The sequence below is a fragment of the Pollicipes pollicipes genome, unplaced genomic scaffold, assembly GCF_011947565.3.
Source record: "Pollicipes pollicipes isolate AB1234 unplaced genomic scaffold, Ppol_2.1 Scaffold_1600;HRSCAF=1878_pilon_pilon_pilon, whole genome shotgun sequence".
Lineage (NCBI taxonomy): Eukaryota > Metazoa > Arthropoda > Thecostraca > Pollicipedomorpha > Pollicipedidae > Pollicipes > Pollicipes pollicipes.
The window spans coordinates 10,874,259-10,899,290 of record NW_023595962.1 but is presented as its reverse complement, the minus strand read 5'-3'; the positions used below and the strand labels follow the sequence as shown (position 1 = coordinate 10,899,290).

General features: G+C 48.6%; 1 protein-coding gene and 1 long non-coding RNA gene across 2 annotated transcripts; both read left to right on the top strand.

Annotated features, from left to right (window-relative positions):
• The first annotated feature begins 4,307 nt into the window (after positions 1 to 4,307).
• Positions 4,308 to 5,506, top strand: LOC119094376 (uncharacterized). Its single transcript, XR_005093763.1, has 3 exons — positions 4,308 to 4,425; positions 4,722 to 4,864; positions 5,368 to 5,506. It is a non-coding gene; the product is annotated as an uncharacterized LOC119094376 (long non-coding RNA).
• Positions 5,507 to 18,729: 13,223 nt separating this feature from the next.
• Positions 18,730 to 21,685, top strand: LOC119093787 (glycine-rich protein HC1-like). Its single transcript, XM_037216800.1, has 4 exons — positions 18,730 to 18,757; positions 20,766 to 20,887; positions 21,185 to 21,599; positions 21,650 to 21,685. The coding sequence occupies exons 1-4, from the start codon at positions 18,746 to 18,748 to the stop codon at positions 21,683 to 21,685; spliced, it is 585 nt and encodes a 194-aa protein (XP_037072695.1). The 5' UTR covers positions 18,730 to 18,745.
• Positions 21,686 to 25,032: the final 3,347 nt, after the last annotated feature.

The following is a 25,032-nucleotide window of genomic DNA, read 5'->3' as shown; positions in this document are numbered from 1 at the left end:
TCACATCCATGGCACTTGCAGCTTACCGATTGAAAAATCACATCAAGTAAATAATACACACGTTAAGGATCCACTCTCCCCGATAGTTGGAGAGGAAGGCGAACTTGCGCAAGAAATTTGGCCAAATGGCCCCAGGCGTGTCGTGCAAGTGAGCCTGAATTCTCAGTAGGCTCAGAAGTATTCATTAGGGGTGTTTCGACACCAACGATATGTCTGCAGCATATGTAGTTACTGAGGAGCGATATGTTTTATTAGAGTCACTCAACGGCAATTTGCGGCCGACGCGGACGGCGGGCGAGAACCGAGAAATTTCCCGTTGGCGTGTGGCAGTGACGTTACCGTTACGTAACAGGACTCTACGTCGTCAATGTTTCCTTCAAACACATGAACCCCATCTCAGTTTTCTCCAAATTGATCAAGAGCGCTTCTTTATAGTAACAATTCTGCAATGTTGTGTGGCGCCGTAAACATTGGCGTGCGTAAGTCCATTTTTATTCAAAACAATTTGAAATGGCAGGGCTGGGGTTCCGTCGCATCAACCTATGCGTTCGCATCATGAAAACGCCTAATCCGGGCGGAAGTAATCGTTTTTTGCTCTTCGCCTCTGACCTCGTATATGAACACTGGGTCAGTCCCGTTGACATGCATGATAAAACACCTCGCGCATGAGCGGTCCTGCGAGTGCTCCACCCGTCACCCACTTCTCAGCACAGAAATCTTCATCCAAACGCTGCCTCACATCCTGTGCCCCATCAGAGTGGCAAAGAGACGCCCCTGTATGATCGCACATGAGAAAGACCGCACACCCAACTATCACAGGTCATGACCGGAGTGAAGATTGCCTGCCAGAGTACAACGCCCCGGCTACGCCCCTCCCCCTCTCAAGTCAGTCGAGGCGACGGTGGGTCTCTGGGTGGGTGTCAACCTTGGCGCGTGCCGACGCCCCGGGCTAGGGGCGGGAAAGTGGTGTGGCGCTGTTGGCGGTATATAAGGGAGACGCAGAGCTCAGCTGCAGTCAGTGAACGTTGCAGTCGGACTCACAAGCATCAAACATGTTCAGTAAGGTGAGTTGGGCCCGTGTGGGCAGGAGCCGCCACAACAGCTAACGAGCACGTGCAGCCTGTATTTGTGCACCCTCGATGGGCTGGTGCACTAACCTGTCTGCGATATTTCGTATTCAAGCGAATGCCTATCTTGCATGCAAATTTGGCTGATTTCGTACAATATGGCAGTGTGTGTGCGTGTGATTAAGTAATTTAATGAGGTACCATCACATTTGTTCCATGGATTATCACCCCTCAGAAAGTTACTATTTTATCGATAGCAGACTGTCTCGGCAACTATACATCTTTATCAACAGTTGACCTTACACCCTTCACTATACCGTAAGCCTTTAACTACACCGTAAGCCTTTGACTCTAAACACTTATTCACATGGTTCACACTTTGTCAAAATCGAAAAACCACATAAAGAAGATACAGCCAAATATAGCCTGCGAAACTATAGTCAAGTTTGCTCGCTTGTTATTACATTTTATTAAAGTTTGAGACAACTAAGACTGTAAGGTATTCTCAGCCAACTGGCATTGCTTGCTAAAGACGACCGCTTCCAACAGTTTCAGCGGTTGTCCTATACTGAATATGCTCTATACAACTGAATGTTCGGACTTAATCGACGCCGATAGGTTAAAAACACTAGGTTTGGGTTTTAAAGTATGTATTCTTTGAGGACAGCTGCTACTGTCTAGAGAACATTGACATAGTCCGTGCCAGACGGCATACAGCCTTCTCGATGTCGCGTGATTCGATGCTAGACTCGCCTATCGGTGATGAGGATCACGTGGCTTCATTGATTCAAAGAAAATCAACATCGGACCGCCCAAAAGTATTAGTGATCACGAGTCGCTCTCGACGTGCTGACCCGTCTTGTAAAATTGATGACTAGCAGCTCTTAAGCAAATTTGTTTTATGATGTGCATTGCTGCTCCCTTCGTACGTGTCTCGCGACAGGCTACCGACAAAGTACCTTAATTTTGCTTTCTGTGATCGATGGCTCCGCAACACAATGTGTCAAGATTCACAATTATGTACAAAGAAACGGATATCCATTGTACAGGAAAGATGTTACAAATATCTATGCATTTGAGTACTAATGTGGCACTAAATATTCATGGCTTTCGTGACGAGGCAACAACGCTATTGAGATTGGTTTTCAACTACGCTATCGAGCGTTCTAGCAGAGGGGCAATCTATGTAAGCTTTACTCAGGCAGATCTCATGTCATGGTGTGTAGATCGGGAACAATATCAATGGAATAAGTAGCTGCGGAAAAAAGTGGATTTTGGCTTACATAAAGAGAAACTTGCGTTATGCTCTCTCACTTGATCTTGATGCCATAATTTACTAGAGTTTTATTTTGGTGATGCAGGAATTTTAAAAGTCTTGGACTTAGCGTACCCTCTATTGGGGTGATAATGGTGAAAAAAATCACCAAGCCACCGAATACCTTCAGACCTTCCAGACCATGGTCATCATGTTAATAAAGCTTTTTAGCCGGAAACAAGGAGACAAAACATTTTCATACCAAACGTAGCCATACAATATTGCAGATCAGGGTCATGGGAAAAGGTCGGGTCAGGTCAGGTTCAAATCAGATCAAAGCAAGGTTACCACCTCGATGTTTTTGGTTCAGTTTGATCACGTAACGTAGATGATTCACACGCTTGAAAACATGTAAGGCCTACCGACTCGTTTCTGTCTGTCTGCACTTATTACTGAGATACATATGTTTCTTCCTATTAATTTTTTTTTTGCTATTTCTTATACCGAATTTTTTTTTAAACCGAATTATTATTTTTTACCAAATATTTCGGCAAATTTCTATGGCCTCAAACGGTCATCTCATCCCACGTCACCTCAAACGGTCATCTCGTAAACACCGAACAGCCGGGCTGGCCGTACGTGTCAAAAATTCAACTCGTTCGGCGAGACATCTTCAAACGAATTAATGTGGTGTAGTTTCTACGAGTCTACCCAAGTAGTCACTTTTTCACTGTTCAAGTAGTGTAATATCAACGTGTATCGAATCAAACACTAATCCACTCTGGCAGAATTTGCCAGTAACGCGAACAATTAACGAATCCAACGATGCTACGATGGTGGCTTTGTCATATACGTGCCCTGCCCTGTTCTGCCCTGCACATGCCTGTCCTTCCCTGCCCTGCCCTGCCCTGCACTCCCTTGCCCTGCTGACCTGCCCTGCCATGCCATGCCTTGACCTGACCGGCCGCTCTGTGGGCAGCTGTTTGTGGTGGGCCTTCTGGCCACGGCCTGCCTGGCCGCCGAGGAGAAGAAGGCGGCTGAGGACCTGAAGACGGACAGCTCGTCCACCAGCTTCTCCCACAGCAGCCTCGGCTCGGTGCAGTAAGTCGCTGATCACTGTCACCTCCCTTTGCCAAACGATGGGGAGAACCAACCAGCTGAGATGCCGGCAGTAGGTAAAGAGTCTGATCCGTGGAAATGGAAGTGGGGGGGGGGGGGGGGGTCGTGCCATATTCACTATTTTATAATGATTCGGATGAAATTAGTTTGAGCACACCTTTTCCGAGCTAATTTTACATTTTCGTGAGGCATGCACACACGGGCAACGTATAACCGACTCCATGAATTTTTTTAGGAATTCAGCTGACTTCGTTTGACATCTCGGCTTCGTTTCAGCTCCGGAGTGTCCACGTACCACGCTCCTTCCACCACCTACGCCCCTGCCAGCTCCTACCACGCGGCGTCGGCTGGCTACGCCTCTGGCTCGTCCTACCACGCTCCGTCCCCCACTTACTCTTCCAGCTCGTCGTACCACGCTCCGTCTACTGGCTACTCGTCGGGCTCCTCGTACCACGCTCCGTCCCCTTCGTACTCCTCCAGCTCGTCGTACCACGCTCCGTCTACTGGCTACTCGTCGGGCTCCTCGTACCACGCTCCGTCCCCCACCTACTCGTCCAGCTCGTCGTACCACGCTCCGTCTACTGGCTACTCGTCGGGCTCCTCGTACCACGCTCCGTCCCTCTCTTACTCGTCCAGCTCCTCGTCCTACCGCGCTCCGTCTACTAGCTACTCGTCGGGCCACTCGTACCACGCCGAGCCGGCCTACTCGCCCAGCTCCTCCTACCACGGCGCCGCCCCCAGCTACGCCCCCGTCTCGCCCTACCACGGCCCGGCTAGCTACGCCTCGGAGGGGTACGCCGCGCCCCATCAGAGCAGCTATCGCCCGAGCTACCAGCCCGTGCAGACGTACCACCAGTCAGCCTACGCCCCGGCTCGCCCCAGCTACGGCTCCGGCTACGCCCCTGCCGCCGGCTACGGCTACGCCGCCGGCTACCAGGGCGTGACCTACGCCGGTCGCGACCAGGGTTACGGCCACGACAACGCGTGAGTGTGCAGCGGGGCTGGCGCGCCACAGAGAGCCGTGGTGTGCTGATGCTTACAGTTGCGGTGCGCCACCTTGAACAAAACACAGCGAGATGATTTTTGTTACATTTGGTACAGCAAGCTGTGATGCAGAAGGCAGTCAGCTTTGATGTGCCTTTCCACATCCATGTTAAGCCAGCATCAAGATCGTTTCACTGTGAGTATTTTTTTTTTCGAATGAGACAGTGGAGAACACTGACAGTTAAGACACCCTCCCCCCCCCCACGCCATTGACGCGGCCTCGTCATCCCGTGCAGGTACAGCCCCCGTCCGCACGCCGCAGGCTACTCGTACCAGCCCCGCGGCTACGGCTACCAGCAGAGCGGCTACGGCTACCAGCCGGCCGGCTACGACCGCACGCCTTACGGCGGACACGGAGGCTACGCTGCCCCGGCCTACGGTCAGTCAGAGCTCAATTGAGGTCGGCTAAGGTCGGATACGTAACGGCGAGTAGGCACAGTTGACTTTACGCTTTGTTCGAACTGACTGTGCTTGGCGCCTGGACGTTCTGTTTTCAGACAGCTCCAAGTAGTCACTAATGACGCTTATAACGTTTACTTCCTCGTCATTTGTTTACGTATGATCTATGCAGAGATACTAACACTGTTTCTGTTTCACTCAATGCTTCTGTTGCGCCAAGACGATTCTAAATAACCAATGAATTACAAATGTTTTCCGCGCTGAAGTGTATCACCACCCCGGTAGACTACAGACTTAGACCTGCTGCAACCTTCCACAGCACGAGGTACTGATTACCTCAGATAAATGTGACTACTCGACCCCTCTTCTTGCGGGGCGTGTTTGTGACAGTAGTCGTCTCGTTCTTAGGGGATTGCCTCATATCGACTGAATGCAATGTTTCACTAAGTGAGTGTACGTAAGTGATTGTTTGGTACATTTCAGAGCCCTCCCACTACTAAAGCGTTGACTGGCTCCCAGGGACAGGCCTAGATCTGTTGAAGAAGGTCTAGATAATGAAGACATCGATCCACTCTACCTTTCTCGGCTGCTAGAAACACTTTATTTATTACACTGCATTGAATACAGGACAATGCATGCGTATGAATCATGTTTCGCGCTGCTTCATGTCTGCTGCGGAGTTGCGGAGGAATGTAGAGTGATTTTTGTCACGTACCTGACCTCAGTGGGTGTGCCGAGTGATTTGTGCGCTGTAAATAAACTTTTGATTTGTGATCTCTGTTTCTTCACGTTCAAAGAGGACTGTGCTCAGTCAATCGTCAGATAACATACCACTCTCAGAACGCAACAGACAACGAGATGGTTTACCTACGTGAGCCCGCGCACCCCATACCACAATTAGGTGGGCGCTCCAAGCCCGTCAGCCCATCCCCAACATCGAAGAGCTTAGTAAAAGTGCCATAATAAAGCATGTGAATAGAAGTACGCACCTTAAAGCGGTAGATGAATAGGCAAGAGCACCACGAGATCAGGCCAAAGCACGCGCAGCTAAAAATATTTGACTCAGCACACATCTAGCGTCGCCGCGCGCCACCTCTCGGAAGGTTGAAGAACTACAAGCGAGTGCTGTCGTGCAAATGTTCTATGGAGCAGTCAAAAAATCACATAATGAACAGCAGATGTACTAAATAGTGAGCCCTTTTGTGCAAAAAATGTTTCCACTTAAACGTATACCGTTAGTTGTATGCGAGGTTATTTCATCATATCTTATGTTCGCTTCACACTTCAAATGTGGAACATTCCCTTGAAACATGCTCCAAGCCTGATGCGACTTATGTCGCCTGTCGCTCGCTTTTTGTATCGTCCCAGCATTGCCCATACAAGTGATTGTTGTGCTTCTGCACTTCATGGGCCTGGAAGGGGAATATAATGGGCTTCGGATTCAGCTCGGAGCAAACAGAAGACGGTTTAGTATGACGCTGTATTCCTTTACAACACTGTTGCCAAACTGGGTCACCCCTTTCCTACTGTTTATGCGTGTTTTGTTGAAATTTCACCTTGAATGCAAAGCTCTGCACCCACTTACCACAACGTCTTTTACACTTTTACATTTTGCATTCGTAATACATTTGACACAGTTTGAAACTCCTGCTTTTTGGAGCGCTCGAACCGCTTTTGCCATTCTGCGTCGTATCTTGCAATGTTACACTCTTGTTTCAGCTGTGTTATTTTCCGGGAGTACGGGTATGTCCAGCGAATGCTAGGCAGCGCGTACAACTCCGAGCGTCACCACTCTGCCATTACCGTGAAATCTCACTTGAGTTCCCTACCAATATTGAGCACTGGTACTGCTCCTGCCCATACCATGGATCCTAAGATTTGGCTCAGTCTGTGGTAACAAATATTGAGAAAAATTTCGAGTGTTCAACCACCAACAGCTGGCCGTTTTAAAGAAAACACAGAAAAAGGGTGGGGGGGGGGGGGGAATCCATTCTCCGGCCCAGAACGGGGTTACATTATTAGGTGAAAGCACATGTTTGCTGGTTTCAATTCCACTAAGTGTACACCACAAATTCTTGACATGCTGCGATAAGGCGTTGAAAAGGTAAGTATATTTGAGCTCCGCTGACTGCCTTTGACCTCTGTTGACTAGACATGACAAGTACACCATGCGACCTAAATCGGAGATAAAGCTCTAGACCACGCACGGGATGCCGTTTGATGTTCTGAGGCCTTAAATATCCGCAACTTAGGCTCCAACCCCTTTGTTGGCCTAAGCTATTGGTGAAGAACCATTTTTCACTAATCAGCTTCACTCATTCATTTTGCAAAACTGCGTCCTTCACACGTGCCACTGCCGATGCGACTATCGGTTCAGGTCAAGGTCAAACCTGTGAAGTCGCGCGCGACTCCATTTGCTAAGACAACGCTTTAAAAGATGGGGGAGTCATTTATCTTTCTCAGGCCAAAGTTAGAATGTTGGACAAAGTCACCTGGTGGGTAAAATCTCCTCAATACACCTTCATCGTTGTTGTGTCTTACATATTGTCAGTGGCTACATCATCAGTGTTCCATGATCATCGGGCACGAGCCGACGGCAGACCGGAGTGGACCGGCCTTGCCTCGGGCACTGGTCGGACTAGAGTCTTGAGTCACCTGATTCATTACTGCTCACTGCATGTCACCTAACTATCGCGCAGCACGCAAGCGCTTTCAGGCCTGGGTGCGGCTCTTCAGCCAAAAACTATATTAAAACATCTGATATGCTCACGGCATATCGATAAAGCACTCATCTCTTCTAACAGAGATCAATGCCAAATGCCAATTTTTCTGACATGCAAAATTTGTTCAAAACACAACTTATAATACCTACAAACTTCTGGCATTTCTGGCGTTCCAAATAACATCTTTTCAGAACATCAAAAATACCAAACACCTGACCCCAGCAGCAAAGTCCGTCTGACCTAAACATCAAAAAGGTTCAGAACATCTGATCAGCTAAGGCCACCGACTGGAAATTCGGCCTACTGGAAATCTAATGTGCCAAGCAAAGTCAGGTACAGGAGGTGAAGTAAACCATCAGATGAACTGCTATGCCTCAAGTAGACATGTGCCCAAAAAGGTTTTAGATCATGACCCCAGGATCACACCTGGAGTCTTATGAAATCCTGGATCCTCCCCTGGGGTCAAGGGCACAGCCAGACTCTTGGTGGGGGACGGAGGACACAGTGTTACCGTGGGGTCCTGCTAGTGAAATGCCCTTCCCCAAAAATAAGTTACCGGATTTCGCCAACTCTATTTCAACGGTGGCCAAAATGTCTTTGTTCTATTGATATCTGGAGCTTTCTTCAACTGAAACAGTAATGTATTGAGTGACGATGTTAACGCTTTGAAACTTGTTCTTAATTAGCTGAACAGAATGTTCTCGAGGCAACGCTGTGTGCGCATGCCGTGACAAGACCTGACCTGAATATCACCATCACCAAGAAGGAAGATGCCCTGCAGCAACATGGTTCAGCTATTGTAATAGAAATGACCCTAATTGGTGTTGCAAGATCTCGCCTGTCTGGGACATCTCTGCCCTACATTGTTACCAGGTAAACAATATTTAGGCTACTGGCTCTGACGTTTTCTGCATGCGAGATTGTTTGAGAGCGTTCGATGCGACCTTTGACAGCATGGATGCGACATTTTCAACATCGTCATTCCATGCATTGTGACATCTTTGACGAAAGAAAGTGCAGGCGTCACAGACTCATCTATGCTCAATCCATTAGCGACGACGAGAGCGCCAATCATGGCCACGTCGATAATGACAACAGTTTAAACAGTCAATAAATCCATCATCTTCACATCCATGGCGTTTGCGACCTACCGATTGAAAAAGCACGTCAACTTAATAATACACACGTTATGGAAACCCTTTCCCCGATAGTTGGGAGGAAGGTGAACTTGCGCAAGAAATCTGACTAAATGATCCCAGGCGTGTCGTGCAAATGAGCCTGAATACTCAGTAGCCTCAGTGGTATTCATTAGCGGATGTTTCGACACCAACGATATGTCTGTCAGCATATATAGTTACTGAGAAGCGATATGTTTTATTAGAGTCACTCAACGGCAATTTGCGGCCGACGCGGACGGCGGGCGGGAACCGAGAAATTTCCCGTTGGCGTGTGGCAGTGACGTTACCGTTCACGTAACAGGACTCTACATCATCAATGTTGCCTTCCAGCACATGAGCCCCATCTCAGTTTGCTCCAAATTGAATCAAAGCAGCCTTCTTTATAGTTGCAATTCTGCAATGGTGTGTGGCGCCGTAAACATTAGGCGTGCTTAAGTCCATGTTTATTCAAAAAATTTGAAATGGCAGGGGCTGGGTTCCGTCGCATCAACCTATACGTTTCGCATCATGAAAACGCCTCATCCGGGCGGAAGTAATCGTTTTCTGCTCTTCGCCTCTGACCTCGTGTATGAACACTGGGTCAGTCCCGTTGACATGCATGATAAAACACCTCGCGCATGAGCGGTCCTGCGAGTGCTCCACCCGTCACCCACTTCTCAGCACAGAAATCTTCATCCAAACGCTGCCTCACATCCTGTGCCCCATCAGAGTGGCAAAGAGACGCCCCTGTATGATCGCACATGAGAAAGACCGCACACCCAACTATCACAGGTCATGACCGGAGTGAAGATTGCCTGCCAGAGTACCACGCCCCGGCCACGCCCCCCCCCCTCTCAAGTCAGTCGAGGGGACGGTGGGTCTCTGGGTGGGTGTCAACCTTGGCGCGTGCCGACGCCCCGGGCTAGAGGCGGGAAAGTGGTGTGGCGCTGTTGGCGGTATATAAGGGAGACGCAGAGCTCAGCTGCAGTAAGTGAACGTTGCAGTCGGACTCACAAGCGTCAAACATGTTCAGTGAGGTGAGTTGGGGCCGTGTGGACAGGAGCCGCCACAACAGCTAACGAGCACATGCAGCCTGTATTTGTGCACCCTCGAATGGGCTGGTGCACTAACCTGTCTGCGATATTTCGTTTTCAAGCGAATGCCTATCTTGCATACAAATTTCGCTGATTTCGTACAACATGGCAGTGTGTGTGCGTGTGATTAAGTAATTTAATGAGGTACCATCACGTTTGTTCCATGGATCATCACCCCTCAGAAATTTACTATTTTATCGATAGCAGACTGTCTCGGCAACTATACATCTTTATGAACAGTTGACTGTACACCCTTCCCTGCCAGTGACCATACCGTAAGCCTTTGACTCTAAACACTTATTCACATGGTTCACACTTTGTCAAAATCGAAAAACCACATAAAGAAGATACAGCCAAATATAGCCTGCAAAACTATAGTCAAGTTTGCTCCTTTGTTATTACATTTTATTCGAGTTTGAGACAACTAAGACTGTAAGGTATTCTCAGCCAACTGGCATTGCTTGCTAAAGACGACCGTTTCCAACAGTTTCAGCGGTTGTCCTATGCTGAATATGCTCTATACAACTGAATGTTCGGACTTAATCGACGCCGATAGGTTAAAACACGAGGTTTGGGTTTTAAAGTATGTATTCTTTGAGGACAGCTGCTGCTGTCTAGAGAACATTGACATAGTCCGTGCCAGACGGCATACAGCCTTCTCGATGTCGCGTGATTCGATGCTAGACTCGCCTATCGGTGATGAGGATCACGTGGCTTCATTGACTCAAAGAAAATCAACATCGGACCGCCAAAAAGTATTAGTGATCACGAGTCGCTCTCGACGTGCTGACCCGTCTTGTAAAATTGATAACTAGCAGCTCTTAAGCAAATTTGTTTTATGATGTGCATTGCTGCTCCCTTCGTACGTGTCTCGCGACAGGCTACCGACAAAGTACCTTAATTTTGTTTTCTGTGATCGATGGCTCCGCAACACAATGTGTCAAGATTCACAATTATGTACAAAGAAACGGATATCCATTGTACAGGAAAAATGTCACAAAGATCTATGCATTTGAGTACTAATGTAGCTCTAAATATTCATGGCGTCGAACACACCCTTTCATGAGGCAACAACGCTATTGAGATTGGTATTCAACTATGCTTTCGAGCGTTCTAGCAGAGGGGCAATCTATGTAAGCTTTACTCAGGCAGATTTCATGTCATGGTGTGTAGATTGGGAACAATATTAATAAACTAAGTAGCTGCGTAAAAAATGGATTTTGGCATACACAAAGAGAAACTTGCCTTATGCTCTCTCACTTGATCTTGGTGCCATAATTTACTAGAGTTTTATTTTGGTGATGCAATAATTTTAAAAGCCTTGGATTTACCGTGCCCTCTATTGGGGTGATGATGGTGAAACAAAATCACCAAGCCACCGAATACTATTCAGATCTTCGAGACCATCGTCATCTTGTTCTTGTAGAGCATCTTGTAGAGCTTTTAAGCTGGAAACAAGGAGACCAAGCATTTTCATACCAAACGTAGCCATACAATATTGCAGATCAGGGTCATGGGATATGGTCGGGTCAGGTCAGGTTCAAATCAGATCAAAGGAAGGTTACCACCTCGATGTTTTTGGTTCAGTTTGATCACGTAACGTAGATAATTCACACGCTTGAAAGTATGTAAGGCCCACCAACTCGTTTCTGTCTGTCTGCACTTATTACTGAGATACATATGTTTCCTCTTATTTTAATTTTTTGGGGCTATTCTTTATAACGAAAATTATTTTTATTTTTACCGAATTATTATTTTTTTCCAAATATTTTGGCAAATTTCTATGGCCTCAAACGGTCATCTCATCCCACGTCACCTCAAACGGTCATCTGGTAAACACCGAACAGCCGGGCTGGCCGTACGTGTCAAAAATTAAACTCGTTCGGCGAGACAACTTCAAACGAATTCATGTGGTGTAGTTTCTACGAGTCTACCGAAGTAGTTACTTCTTCACTGTTCAAGTAGTGTAATATCAACGTGTATCAAATCAAACAATAATCCACTCTGGCAGCATTCGCCAATAACGCGAGAAATTAAAGAATCGAATGATGCTACGGTGGTGGCTTTGTCATGTACCTGCCCTGCACTTCCTTGTCCTTCCCTGCCCTGCCCTGCCCTGCACTTCCGTGCCCTGCCTGACCTGCCCTGCCATGCCATGCCTTGACCTGACCGGCCGCTCTGTGGGCAGCTGTTTGTGGTGGGCCTTCTGGCCACGGCCTGCCTGGCCGCCGAGGAGAAGAAGGCGGCTGAGGACCTGAAGACGGACAGCTCGTCCACCAGCTTCTCCCACAGCAGCCTCGGCTCGTTGCAGTAAGTCGCTGATCGCTGTCACCTCCCTGTGCCCTACGCTGGGGAGAACCAACCAACTGAGATGCCGGCAGTAGGTAAAGAGTCTGATCCGTGGAAATGGAAGTGTGGGGGGGGGGGGGTCGTGCCGTACTCATTATTTTATAATGATTATGATAACATTGGTTTGAGCACACATTTTCCGAGCTAATTTTACATTTTCGTGCGGCATGCACACACGGGCAACGTATAACCAACTTCATGAATTTTTTAGGAATTCAGCTGACTTCGTTTGACATCTCGGCCTCGTTTCAGCTCCGGAGTGTCGACGTACCACGCTCCTTCCACCACCTACGCCCCTGCCAGCTCCTACCACGCGGCGTCGGCTGGCTACGCCTCTGGCTTGTCCTACCACGCTCCGTCCCCCACTTACTCTTCCAGCTCGTCGTACCGCGCTCCGTCTACTGGCTACTCGTCGGGGTCCTCGTACCACGCTCCGCCTCCCTCGTACTCCTCCACCTCGTCATACCACGCTCCGTCTACTGGCTACTCGTCGGGCTCCTCGTACCACGCTCCGTCCCCCTCTTCATCGTCAAGCTCCTCGTCCTACCGCGCTCCGTCTATTAGCTACTCGTCGGGCCAATCGTACCACGCCGAGCCGGCCTACTCGCCCAGCTCCTCCTACCACGGCGCCGCCCCCAGCTACGCCCCCGTCTCGCCCTACCACGGGCCGGCTAGCTACGCCTCGGAGGGGAACACTGCGCCCCATCAGAGCAGCTACCGCCCGAGCTACCAGCCCGTGCAGACGTACCACCAGTCGGCCTAGGCCCCGGCTCGCCCCAGCTACGGCTCCGGCTACGCCTCGGCCGCCGGCTACGGCTACGCGGCCGGCAACCAGGGCGTGACCTACGCCGGTCGCGACCAGGGTTACGGCCACGACAACGCGTGAGTGTGCAGCGGGGCTGGGAGCGCCACAGAGAGCCGTGGTGTGCTGATGCTTACAGTAGCGGGGCGCCACCTTGAACAAAAAATAGCGAGATGATTTTTGTCACATTTGGTACAGCAAACTCTGGCGCAGAAGGCAGTCAGCTTTGACGTGCCTTTCCACATCCATGCATCAAGATCAGCTTCAGCATCAGCATCAAGATCGCTTCACTGTGAGTATTTTTTTTCGAATGAGACAGTGTAAAACAGTGACAGTTAAGACCCCCTCCTCCCCCCGCCATTGACTCTGCCTCGTCATCCCGTGCAGGTACAGCCCCCGGCCGCACGCCGCAGGCTACTCATACCAGCCCCGCAGCTACGGCTACCAGCAGAGCGGCTACGGCTACCAGCCGGCCGGCTACGACCGCACGCCTTACGGCGGACACGGAGGCTACGCTGCCCCGGCCTACGGTCAGTCAGAGCTCAACTGAGGTCGGCTAAGGTCGGATACGTAACGGCGAGTAGGCACAGTTGACTTCACGCTTTGTTCGAACGGACTGTGCTTGGCGCCTGGACGCTCTGTTTTCAGGCAGCTCCAGGTAGTCACTAATGACGCTTATAACGTTTACTTCCTCGTCATTTGTTGACGTATGATCTATGCAGAGATACTAAGACTGTTTCCTTTTCACTCGATGCTTCTGTTACGCCAGGGCGATTCTAAACAGCAAATGAATTACAAATGTTGTCCGTGCTAAAACGTATCACCACCCCGGAAGATTACAGACTTAGACCTGTTGCAGCCTTCCACAACACGAGGTACTGATTACCTCGGATAAATGTGACTACTCGGCCCCTGTTCTGGCGGGGCGTGTTTATGACGGCATTGTCTCGTTCTCAAGGGATTGCCTCATATCGACTGAATGCAATGTTTCACGAAGTGAGTGTACATAAGTGATTGTTTGTACATTTCAGAGCCCTCCCACTACTAGAGCGTTGACTGGCTCCCAGGAAAGAGGCCTGGATCTGCTGAAGAAGGTCTAGGCAACGAAAGCATCGATCCACTCTACCTTTCTCGGCTGCTAGAAACACTTCATTTATTGCGCTGCATTAAATACAGGCAATGCATGCGTATGAATCATGTTTAGCGCTGTTGATATCTGCTGCGGAGTGGCGGAGGAATGTAGAGTGATTTTTGTCACGTACCTGACATCAGCGAGTGTGCCGAGTGATTTGTGCGCTGCAAATAAACTTTTGAGTTGTGTTCTCTGTTTCTTTACGTTCACAGAGGACTGTGCTCAGTCAGTCGTGAGATAACATACCACTATCATGACGTAACAGACAACGGGATGGTTTACCTACGTAAGCCCGTGCACCGCATACCAAAATTAGGTGGGCGCTCCAAGCCCGTCAGCCCATCCCCAACATCGAATAGCTTAATATAAGTGCCATAATAACGCATGTGAACAGAAGTACGCGCCTTAAAGCCGTAGATGATTAGGCAAGAGCACCACGAGAACAGGCCAAAGCACGTGCAGCGAAAAATATTTGATTCAGCACACATGTAGGGTCGCCGCGCGCCACCTCTCGGAAGGTTGAAGAACTACAAACGAATGCTGTCATGCGAATGTTCTATGGAGCAGTCAAACAATCACATAATGAACAGCAGATACACTATATAGTGAGCATTTTTGTGTAAAGAATGCTTCCAATTAAACGTATAGCAGTAGTTGTAAATGAGGTTATTTTCTCATATGTGGTGTTTGCTTCAAACTTCAAATGTGGAACACTCCCTTGAAACATGATCAAAGCCTGATGCGACTTATGTCGCCTGTCGCTCGCCTTTTGTATCGTCCCAGCATTGCTCATACAAGTCAATATTGTGTTTCTGCACTACATGGGCATGGAAAGGGAGTATAATGGGCCCTGGATTTAGCTCGGTGCAAAAAGAAGATGGTTTAGTATGACCCTGTATTCGTTTACAACACTGTTGCAAAACTGGGTCACCCCTTTCCTACTGTGTATGCATGTTTTGTTTAAATTTCACCTTGAATGCAAAGCTCTGCATCAACTTACCACAACGTTTTTTACATCTTTACATTTTGCATCCGTAATGCATTTGACACGGTTTGAAACTCCAGCTTTTTGGAGTGCTGGAACCGCTTTTGCCATGCTGTTTCGTATCTTGCAATTTCACACTCTTGTTTCAGCTGTGTTATTTGCCGGAAGTACGGGTATGTCCAGCGAATGCTAGGCAGTGCCTACAACTCCGAGAGTCACCATCCTGCTATAACCGTGAAATCTCACTTGAGTTCCCTACCAATATTGAGCACTGGTACTGCTCCTGCCCATACCATGGATCCTAAGATTTGGCTTAGTCTGTGGTAACAAATGTTGAGAAAAATTTCGAGTGTTCAACCACCGACAGCTAGCCGTTTTAAAGAAACCACAGAAAAAGGGTAGGGGGGGGGGGCAGAACGGGGGTTACGTTATTAGGTGAAAGCGCATGTTTGCTCGTTTTGATTCCACTAAGTGTACACCACAAATTCTTGACATGCTGCGGTAAGGCGTTAAAAAGGTAATGATATTTGAGGGCCGCTGACTGGCCTTGGACCTCTGTTGACTAGACATGACAAGCACACCATGCAACCTTAACTGGAGATACAGTTCTAGAACACGCACGGCATGCCGTTTGATGTTTTGAGGCCTTAAATCTCCGCAACTTATGCTTCAACCCCTTTGTTGACCTAATGTATTGGTGTAGAACCATTTTTCACTAATCAGCCCCACTCATTCATTTTGCAAAACAACGTCCTCCACACGTGTCACCGCCGATGCTACTATCGGTTCAGGTCAAGGTCAAGCCTGTGAAGTTGCGTAGGACTCCATCATTAACACAACGCTTTAAAAGATGGGGGAGTCATTTATCTCTCTCAGGCTAAAGTTAGAATGCTGGACAAAGTCAACTGCAGGGTAAAATTTCTTCAATACACCTTCATCGTTGTTGTGTCATACATATTGTCAGTGGCTACATTATCAGTGTTCCATGATCATCGGGCACGAGTCGACGGTGGACCGGAGTGGACCGGACTTTGCTTCGGGCACTGGTCGGACTAGAGTCTTGAGTCACCTGAGTCATTACTACTCACTGCCTGTCACCAAACTATCGCGCAGCACGCATTGTCATACGCTTCCAGGCCTGGGTGCGGCTCTTCAGCCAAAAACTCTATTAACAAATCTGATATGCTCACGGCATATCCATTAAGCACTCGATCTATTCTAACAGAGATCAATGGCAAATGCCATTTCTTCTGGTGCGCAAAATTTGTTCAAAACACAACTTGCAATACCTACAAAATTCTGGGATTTCTGGCGTTCCAAATAACATCTGTTCGGAACATCAAAAATACCAAAACACCTCACCGAAACAAGAAATCCCGTCTGACCTTAACATCAAAGAGGTTCAGAGCATCTGATCAGCTGAGGCCACCGACTGGAAATTCGGCCTACTGCAAATTTAATGTGCCAAGCAAAGTCAGGTACAGGAGGTTAAATAACTGGCCACCGACTGGAAATTCGGCCTACTGCAAATTTAACGTGCCAAGCAAAGTCAGGTACAGGAGGTTAAATAAATCAAAAGATGATCTGCTATGTCTCAAGTAGACATGTGCCCAAAAAGGTTTTGGATCATGACCCCAAGATCTCATACACACCTGGAGTCTTATGAAGTCCTGGATCCTCCCCTGGGGTCAAGGGCACAGCCAGACTCTTGGTGGGGGACGGAGGACACAGTGTTACCGTGGGGTCCTGCTAGTGATGTGCCTCTCCCCAAAAATCAGTTGCCGGATTTCGCCAACTTTATTTCAACGGTGGCCAAAATGTCTTTGTTCTATTGATATCTGGAGGTTTCTTCAACTGAAACAGTAATGTATTGAGTGACGATGTTAAAGCTTTGAAACATTTTCTTAATTAGCTGAACAGAATGTTCTCGGGGAAATGCTGTATGCGCATGCCGTGACAAGACCTGACTTGAATATCACCATCACCAAGAATGAAGACGTCCTGCATCAGCATGGTCTAGTTATTGTAATAGAAATGACCCTATTTGATGTTGTAAGATCTCGCGTATCTTGGGCCTCTCTGCCCTACATTGTTATCAGGTAAACAAGACTTAGGGTAGTGGCTCAGACCTTTTCTGCATGCGAGATTGGTTGGGAGCGTTCGATGCGACCTTTGACAGCATGGATGCTACATTTTCAACATCGTCACTTCATACAATGTGACATCTTTGGAAAAAAAGTGCAGGCGTCACAGATTCATCTAATCCACAATCCATAAACGACGATGAGAGCGCCAATCACAGTTACGTCGATAATAACAACAGTTTAAACAGTCAATAAATCCATCATCTTTACATCTATGGCGCTTGCGACTTACCGATCGAAAAAGCACATCAAGTAAATAATACACGTCATGGATGCCCTCTCCCCGATAGTTGGAGAGGGAGGCGAACTTGCCCAAGGAATTTGTCCAAATGATCCCAGGCGTGTCGTGCAAGTGAGCTTGAATTCTCAGTAGGCTCAGGGGTATTCATTACGGATGTTTCGACACTAACCATATGTCTGTGGCATATATAGTTACTAAGGAGCGACATGTTTTATTAGAGACACTCAACGGCAATTTGCGGCCGGCCCGGACGGCGGGCGGGAGCCGAGAAATTTCCCGTTGGCGTGTGGCAGTGACGTTACCGTCACGTAACGGGACTCTGCATCATCAATGTTGCCTTCAAGCACATGAACCCCATGTCAGTTTTCTCCAAATGAATCACGAGCACTCCATTATGGTTTTAATTATGTAAGGTTGTGTGGCGTCGTGAATATTGGCGTGCTGAAGTAGCTTAGTTCGATTTGACAATTGGCTCTTGTCTGAGCTAAACAGAATCACTTATTGGCACATCAAAACAAAACTGGTAACTTTTATCCGTCTCAAAACTAACTGAGCTTAATCCAAAGCCATTTTTATTCGAGACGCTTTAAAATGGCAGGCCTGGGGTTGCGTCGCATCGACCCATGCGTTCACGTCATGAAAACGCCTGATCCAGGCGGGAGTAATCGTTTCCTGCCCTTCGCCTCTGACCTCATATATGAACACTGGGTCAGTCCCGTTGACAGCAACGGGACTGACGTCGAGCGTGGGTGGTCCTGCGAGTGCTCCCCCCCCCCCCCCCCCCCCCACCTCCGCCCATTTCTCAGCACAGAAGTCTTCATTCAAACTCTCCTTCACATCGCGCGCAAGTGGTCTTGTGAGTGTTTCACCCTCCGCCAATTTCTCAGCGCAGAAGTCTTCATCCAAACGCTCCCCCACCTCGTGTGCCTCATCACAGTGGTAAAGAGACGCCCCTGTGTGATCGCACATGAGAAAGACCGCACACCCAGCCATCATAGGTCATGACCGGGATGAAGATTGCCTGCCAGAGTACCACGCCCCGGCCACGCCTCCCCCCCCCCTCTCAAGTCAGCCGAGGGGGCGGTGGGTCTCTGGGTGGGTGTCAGCCTTGGCGCGTGCCGACGCCCCGGGCTAGAGGCGGGAAAGTGGTGTGGCGCGGTTGGCGGTATATAAGGGAGACGCAGACCTCAGCTGCAGTCAGTGAACGTTGCAGTCGGACTCACAAGCGTCAAACATGTTCAGTAAGGTGAGTTGGGGCCGTGTGGACAGGAGCCGCCACATCAGGTAACGAGCACATCCAGCCTGTATTTGTGCACCCTCGAATGGGCTGGTGCACTAACCTCTCCCGCGATATTTCGGATTCTAAGTCAAACGAATGCCTATCTTTATCAACAGTTGGCTGTACACCCTTCACTGCCAGTGACAATACCGTAAGCCTTTGACTCTGAACTCTTGGTCACGTGGCTCATGCTTTGTCAAAACCTTAAAACCACATGAAGAAAATCAAATCAAATATAGTCTGCGAAAACATGATCAAGTTTACCCATTTATGGCTATATTTCATTTCTAGTTTGGGACAAAAAAAATACTTGTATACTTAGCCGACTGACATTGCTTGCTGAAGACCACTGTTTCCAACAGTTTCAGCAGTTAAAAACTGAATGTTTAGACTTATTGACGCCGACAGGTTAAAAACACGAGGTTCGGGTATCAAAGTTTTCTGTGAGGACAGCTGCTACTGTCTAGAGAAGATTGACTTAGTCCGTGCCAGACCGCATACAGCCTTCTCGACGTCACGTGACTCGATGCTAGACTCGTCTATCGGTGATGAGGATCACGTCGCTTCATTGATCCATAGAAAATCAACATCGGACCGCCCAAAAGCATCGGTGATCATGAGCCGCCCTCAACTTGCTGACCCGTCTGGTAAGATTGATAAATGACAGCTCTAAAGCAAATTTGCTTTATAATGCCCATTGCCCCCCCCCCCCCCATTGGTGCCTGTCTCACGACAGTCTAAAACAAATCGCCTTTATTTCGTTTTCTGTGAGCGGTGGCTCCGCAAAAAAGGTGTCAAGATTCACACTTATGTATGAAGAAACGGATATCCATTACACAGGAAAAATGTGAAAAATATCTATGCATTTGAGAACTAATGTAGCTCTAAAAATTCATGGCGTCGAACACACCCTTTCATGACGAGGCAACAACACTATTGAGATTGGTATTCAACTACACTATCTACTGTTCTAGCACAGGGGCACTCTAAGTAAGCTTTACTCAGGCAGATTTCATGTCATGGTGCGTAGATCGGGAACAATATTAATGGAGTAGGTAGCTTCGGAAAAATGGATTTTGGCTTACATAAAGAGAAACTTGCGTCTTGCTCTCTCACTTGATCTCGGTTCCATAATTTACTAGAGTTTTCTCATGGCGATGCAATAATTTTAAAAGCCTTGGATTTAGCGTGCTGTCTATTGGGGTGATGATGGTGAAACAAAATCACCAAGCCATCGAATACCTTCAGATCTTTCAGACCATCGTCATCATGTTTATAGAGCTTTATAGCTGGAAACAAGGAGGCCAAGCATTTTCACACCACACATAGCCATACAATATTGCCGATCAGGGTCATGGGAAAAGGTCAGGTCAGGGCAGGTTCAAATAAGATCAAAGGAAGGCTGCCACCTCGATGTTTTTGGTTCAGTTTGATCACGTAACGTCGATAATTCACACGCTTGAAAACATGTAAGGTATACCAACTCGTTTCTGTCTGTCTGCACTTGTTACTGACATACATATGTGAAATATTTTTTTACCGAATATTTTGGCAAAACGTCTATGGCCTCAAATGGCCATCTCATCTCACGTCACCTCAGACGGTCATTTGGTAAACCCCAAACAGCCGTAGGTGTCACCGGCCGTAGGTGTCAAAAATTGAACTCGTTCGGCGAGACATCTTCAAACGAATTAATGTGGTGTAGTTTCTACGAGTCTACCCAAATAGTTACTTCTTTCACTGTTTAAGTAGTGTAATATAAACGTGTGTTGAATCAAACAATAACCCACTATGGCAAAATTCGCCAATAACGCGAGAAATTAAAGAATCGAACGATGCTACGGTTGTGGCTTTGTCACGTACCTGCCCTGCACTTCCCTGTCCTTCCCTGCCCTGCCCTGCCCTGCACTTCCGTGCCCTGCCTGACCTGTCCTGCCATGCCATGCCTTGACCTGACCGGCCGCTCTGTCGGCAGCTGTTTGTGGTAGGCCTTCTGGCCACGGCCTGCCTGGCCGCCGAGGAGAAGAAGGCGGCTGAGGACCTGAAGACGGACAGCTCGTCCACCAGCTTCTCCCACAGCAGCCTCGGCTCGGTGCAGTAAGTCGCTGATCGCTGTCACCTCCCTTTGCCAAATGCTAGGGAGAACCAACCAACTGAGATGCCGGCAGTAGGTAAAGAGTCTGATCCGTGGAAATGGAAGTGTGGGGGGGGGGGGGGGGTGTCGTGCCATATTCACCATTTTAGGATGATTTGGATGAAATTGGTTTGAGCATACCTTATTCGAGCTAATTTTACATTTTCGTGCGGCATGCACACACGGGCAACGTATAACCGACTCCATGAATATTTTTAGGAATTCAGCTGACTTCGTTTGACATCTCGGCCTCGTTTCAGCTCCGGAGTGTCGACGTACCACGCTCCTTCCACCACCTACGCCCCTGCCAGCTCCTACCACGCGGCGTCGGCTGGCTACGCCTCTGGCTCGTCCTACCACGCTCCGTCCCCCACTTACTCTTCCAGCTCGTCGTACCACGCTCCATCTACTGGTTACTCGTCGGGCTCCTCGTACCACGCTCCGTCCCCCTCGTACTCCTCCAGCTCGTCATACCACGCTCCGTCTACTGGCTACTCGTCGGGGTCCTCGTACCACGCTTCGTCCCCCACCTACTCGTCCAGCTCGTCATACCACGCTCCGTCTACTGGCTACTCGTCGGGCTCCTCGTACCACGCTCCGTCCCCCTATTACTCGTCCAGCTCCTCGTCCTACCGCGCTCCGTCTACTAGCTACTCGTCGGGCCCCTCGTACCACGCCGAGCCGGCCTACTCGCCCAGCTCCTCCTACCACGGCGCCGCCCCCAGTTACGCCCCCGTCTCGCCCTACCACGGCCCGGCTAGCTACGCCTCGGAGGGGTACGCCGCGCCCCATCAGAGCAGCTACCGCCCGAGCTACCAGCCCGTGCAGACGTACCATCAGTCGGCCTACGCCCCGGCTCGCCCCAGCTACGGCTCCGGCTACGCCCCGACCGCCGGCTACGGCTACGCCGCCGGCTACCAGGGCGTGACCTACGCCGGTCGCGACCAGGGTTACCGCCACGACAACGCGTGAGTGTGCAGCGGGGCTGGGCGCGCCACAGAGAGCCGTGGTGAGCTGATGCTTACAGTTGCGGTGCGTCACCTTGAACAAAACACAGCGAGATGATTTTTGCCACATTTGGTGCGGCAAGCTGTGATGCAGAAGGCAGTCAGCTTTGATGTGCCTTTCCACATCCATGTTAAGCCAGCATCAAGATCGTTTCACTGTGAATATTCTTTTTTTCGAATGAGACAGTGTAGAACAGTGACAGTTAAGACACCCTCCCACCCCCCCCCACACCATTGACGCGGCCTCGTCATCCCGTGCAGGTACAGCCCCCGTCCGCACGCCGCAGGCTACTCGCACCAGCCCCGCGGCTACGGCTACCAGCAGAGCGGCTACGGCTACCAGCCGGCCGGCTACGACCGCACGCCTTACGGCGGACACGGAGACTACGCTGCCCCGGCCTACGGTCAGTCAGAGCTCAATTGAGGTCGGCTAAGGTCGGATACGTAACGGCGAGTAGGCACAGTTGACTTCACGCTTTGTTCGAACTGACTGTGCTTGGCGCCTGGACGCTCTGTTTTCAGGCAGCTCCATGTAGTCACTAATGACGCTTAGAATGTTTACTTCCTCGTCATTTGTTTACGTATGATCTATGCAGAGATACTAACACTGTTTCTGTTTCACTCAATGCTTCTGCTACGCCAAGACGATTCTAAATAACCAATGAATTACAAAAGTTTTCCGTGCTAAAGCGTATTACCACCCCGGTAGACTTCATACTTAGACCTGCTGCAACCTTCCACAACACGAGGTACTGATTACCTCAGATAAATGTGACTACTCGACCCCTCTTCTTGCGGGGCGTGTTTGTGACAGTATCGTCTCGTTCTTAGGGGATTGCCTCATATCGACTGAATGCAATGTTTCACGAAGCGAGTGTACATAAGTGATTGTTTGGTACATTTCAGAGCCCTCCCACTACTAGATCGTTGACTGGCTCCCAGGGACAGGCCTAGATCTGTTGAAGAAGGTCTAGATAATGAAGACATCAATCCACTCTACCTTTCTCGGCTGCTAGAAACACTTTATTTATTACACTGCATTGAATACAGGCAATGCATGCGTATGAATTATGTTTCGCGCTGTTTATGTCTGCTGCGGAGTGGCGGAGGAATGTAGAGTGATTTTTGTCACGTACCTGACTTCAGCGAGTGTGCCGAGTGATTTGTGCGCTGTAAATAAACTTCTGACTTGTGTTCTCTGTTTCTTCACGTTCAAAGAGGACTGTGCTCAGTCCATCGTCAGATAACATACCACCATCAGAACGTAACAGACAACGAGATGGTTTACCTATGTGAGCCCGTGCACCCCATGCCAAAATTAGGTGGGCGCTCCAAGCCCGTCAGCCCAACTCCAACATCGAATAGCTTAATAAAAGTGTCATAATGAAGTATGTGAATAGAAATACGCGCCTTAAAACCGTACATGAATAGGCAAGAGCACCACGAGAACAGGCCAAAGCACGCGCAGCTAAAAAATATGTGATTCAGCACACATGTAGGGTCGCCGCGCGCCACCTCTCGGAAGGTTGAAGAACTACAAGCGAGTGCTGTCATGCGAATGTTCTATGGGGCAGTCAAACAATCACATAATGAACAGCAGATGTACTATATAGTGAGCATTTTTGTGTAAATAATGTTTCCACTTAAACGCATACCAGTAGTTGTAAGTGAGGTTATTTCATCATATCCGATGTTCGCTTAAAACTCTTTTAACGTAGAACACTCCCTTGAAACGTGTTCCAAGCCTGATGCGACTTATGTCGCCTGGCGTTGGCCTTTTTGCATCGTCCCAGCATTGCTCATACAAGTGCTTGTTGTGTTTCTGCACTACATGGGCCTGGAAGGGGAATATAATGGGCTCCGGATTCAGCTCGGAGCAAACAGAAGATGGTTTAGTATGACGCTGCATTCCCTTACGACACAGTTGCCAAACTGGGACAACCCTTTGTTACTATATATATATATATATATATATATATATATATATATATATATATATATATATATATATATATATATGTGTGTGTGTGTGTGTGTGTGTGTGTGTGTGTGTGTGTGTGTGTGTATAGATAGATATCTCATGTTTTGTGTAAAGTTGATCTGGAATATAAAGCTCCGCACCTAATTACCACAACGTCTTTTACATCTTTGCATTTTGCATCCGTGATACATTTGACACGGTTTGAAAACTTCTGCTTTTTGCAGCGCTGGAACCGCTTTTGCCATTCTGCGTCGTATCTTGCAATGTCACACTCTTGTTTCAGCTGTGTTATTTGCCGGAAGTAAGAGCATGCCCTGCGAATGCTAGGCAGCGTGTACAACTCCGAGAGCTACCACTCTGCCATTGAAGTGAAATCTCACTTGTTCCCTACCAATATTTAACACTGGTGCTGCTCCTGCCCATACCATGGATTCTAAGATTTGGCTCAGTCTGTGGTAACAAATTTTTAGAAAAAGTTAGTGTTTAACCACCGACAGGTACCCGTTTTCAAGAAGCCACAGAAAAGGGGGGGGGGGGGTAAAGCGAATCCATTCTCCGGCCCAGAACGGGGTTACATTATTAGGTGAAAGCACATGTTTGCTCGTTTCAATTCTGCTAAGTGTTCGCTCGCTTCAATTCCACATGATATTTTACCTCGGCTGACTGCCTTTGACCTCTGTTGACTAGACATGACAAGTACAACATGCGACATAAATCGGAGACAAAGCTCTACACCACGGACGGGATGCCGTATGATGTTTTGAGGCCTTAAATATCCGCAACTTATGCTTCAACCCCTTTGTTGGCCTAATTTATTGGTGTAGAACCATTTTTCACTAATCAGCTCCACTCATTAATTTTGCAAAACAACGTCCTTCACACGTGCCACTGCCGATACGACTATCGGTTCAGGTCAAGGTCAAACCTGTGAAGTCGCGTGCGACTCCATCGTTAAGACAACGCTTTAAAAGATGGGGGAGTCATTTATCTCTCTCAGGCTAAAGTTAGAATGCTGGACAAAGTCAACTGCTGGGTAAAATTTCCTCAAAACACCTTCATCGTTGTTGTGTCTTACATATTGTCGGTGGCTACATTATCAGTGCTCCATGATCATCGGGCA

Coding starts and splice junctions, on each gene's coding strand:
- LOC119093787 (XM_037216800.1), top strand. Junction 20,888..21,184: donor AGCAGCCTCGGCTCGGTGCA/GTAAGTCGCTGA, acceptor GCCTCGTTTCAG/CTCCGGAGTGTCGACGTACC. Junction 21,600..21,649: donor CGTCGGGCCCCTCGTACCAC/GCCGAGCCGGCC, acceptor CGCCGCCCCCAG/TTACGCCCCCGTCTCGCCCT.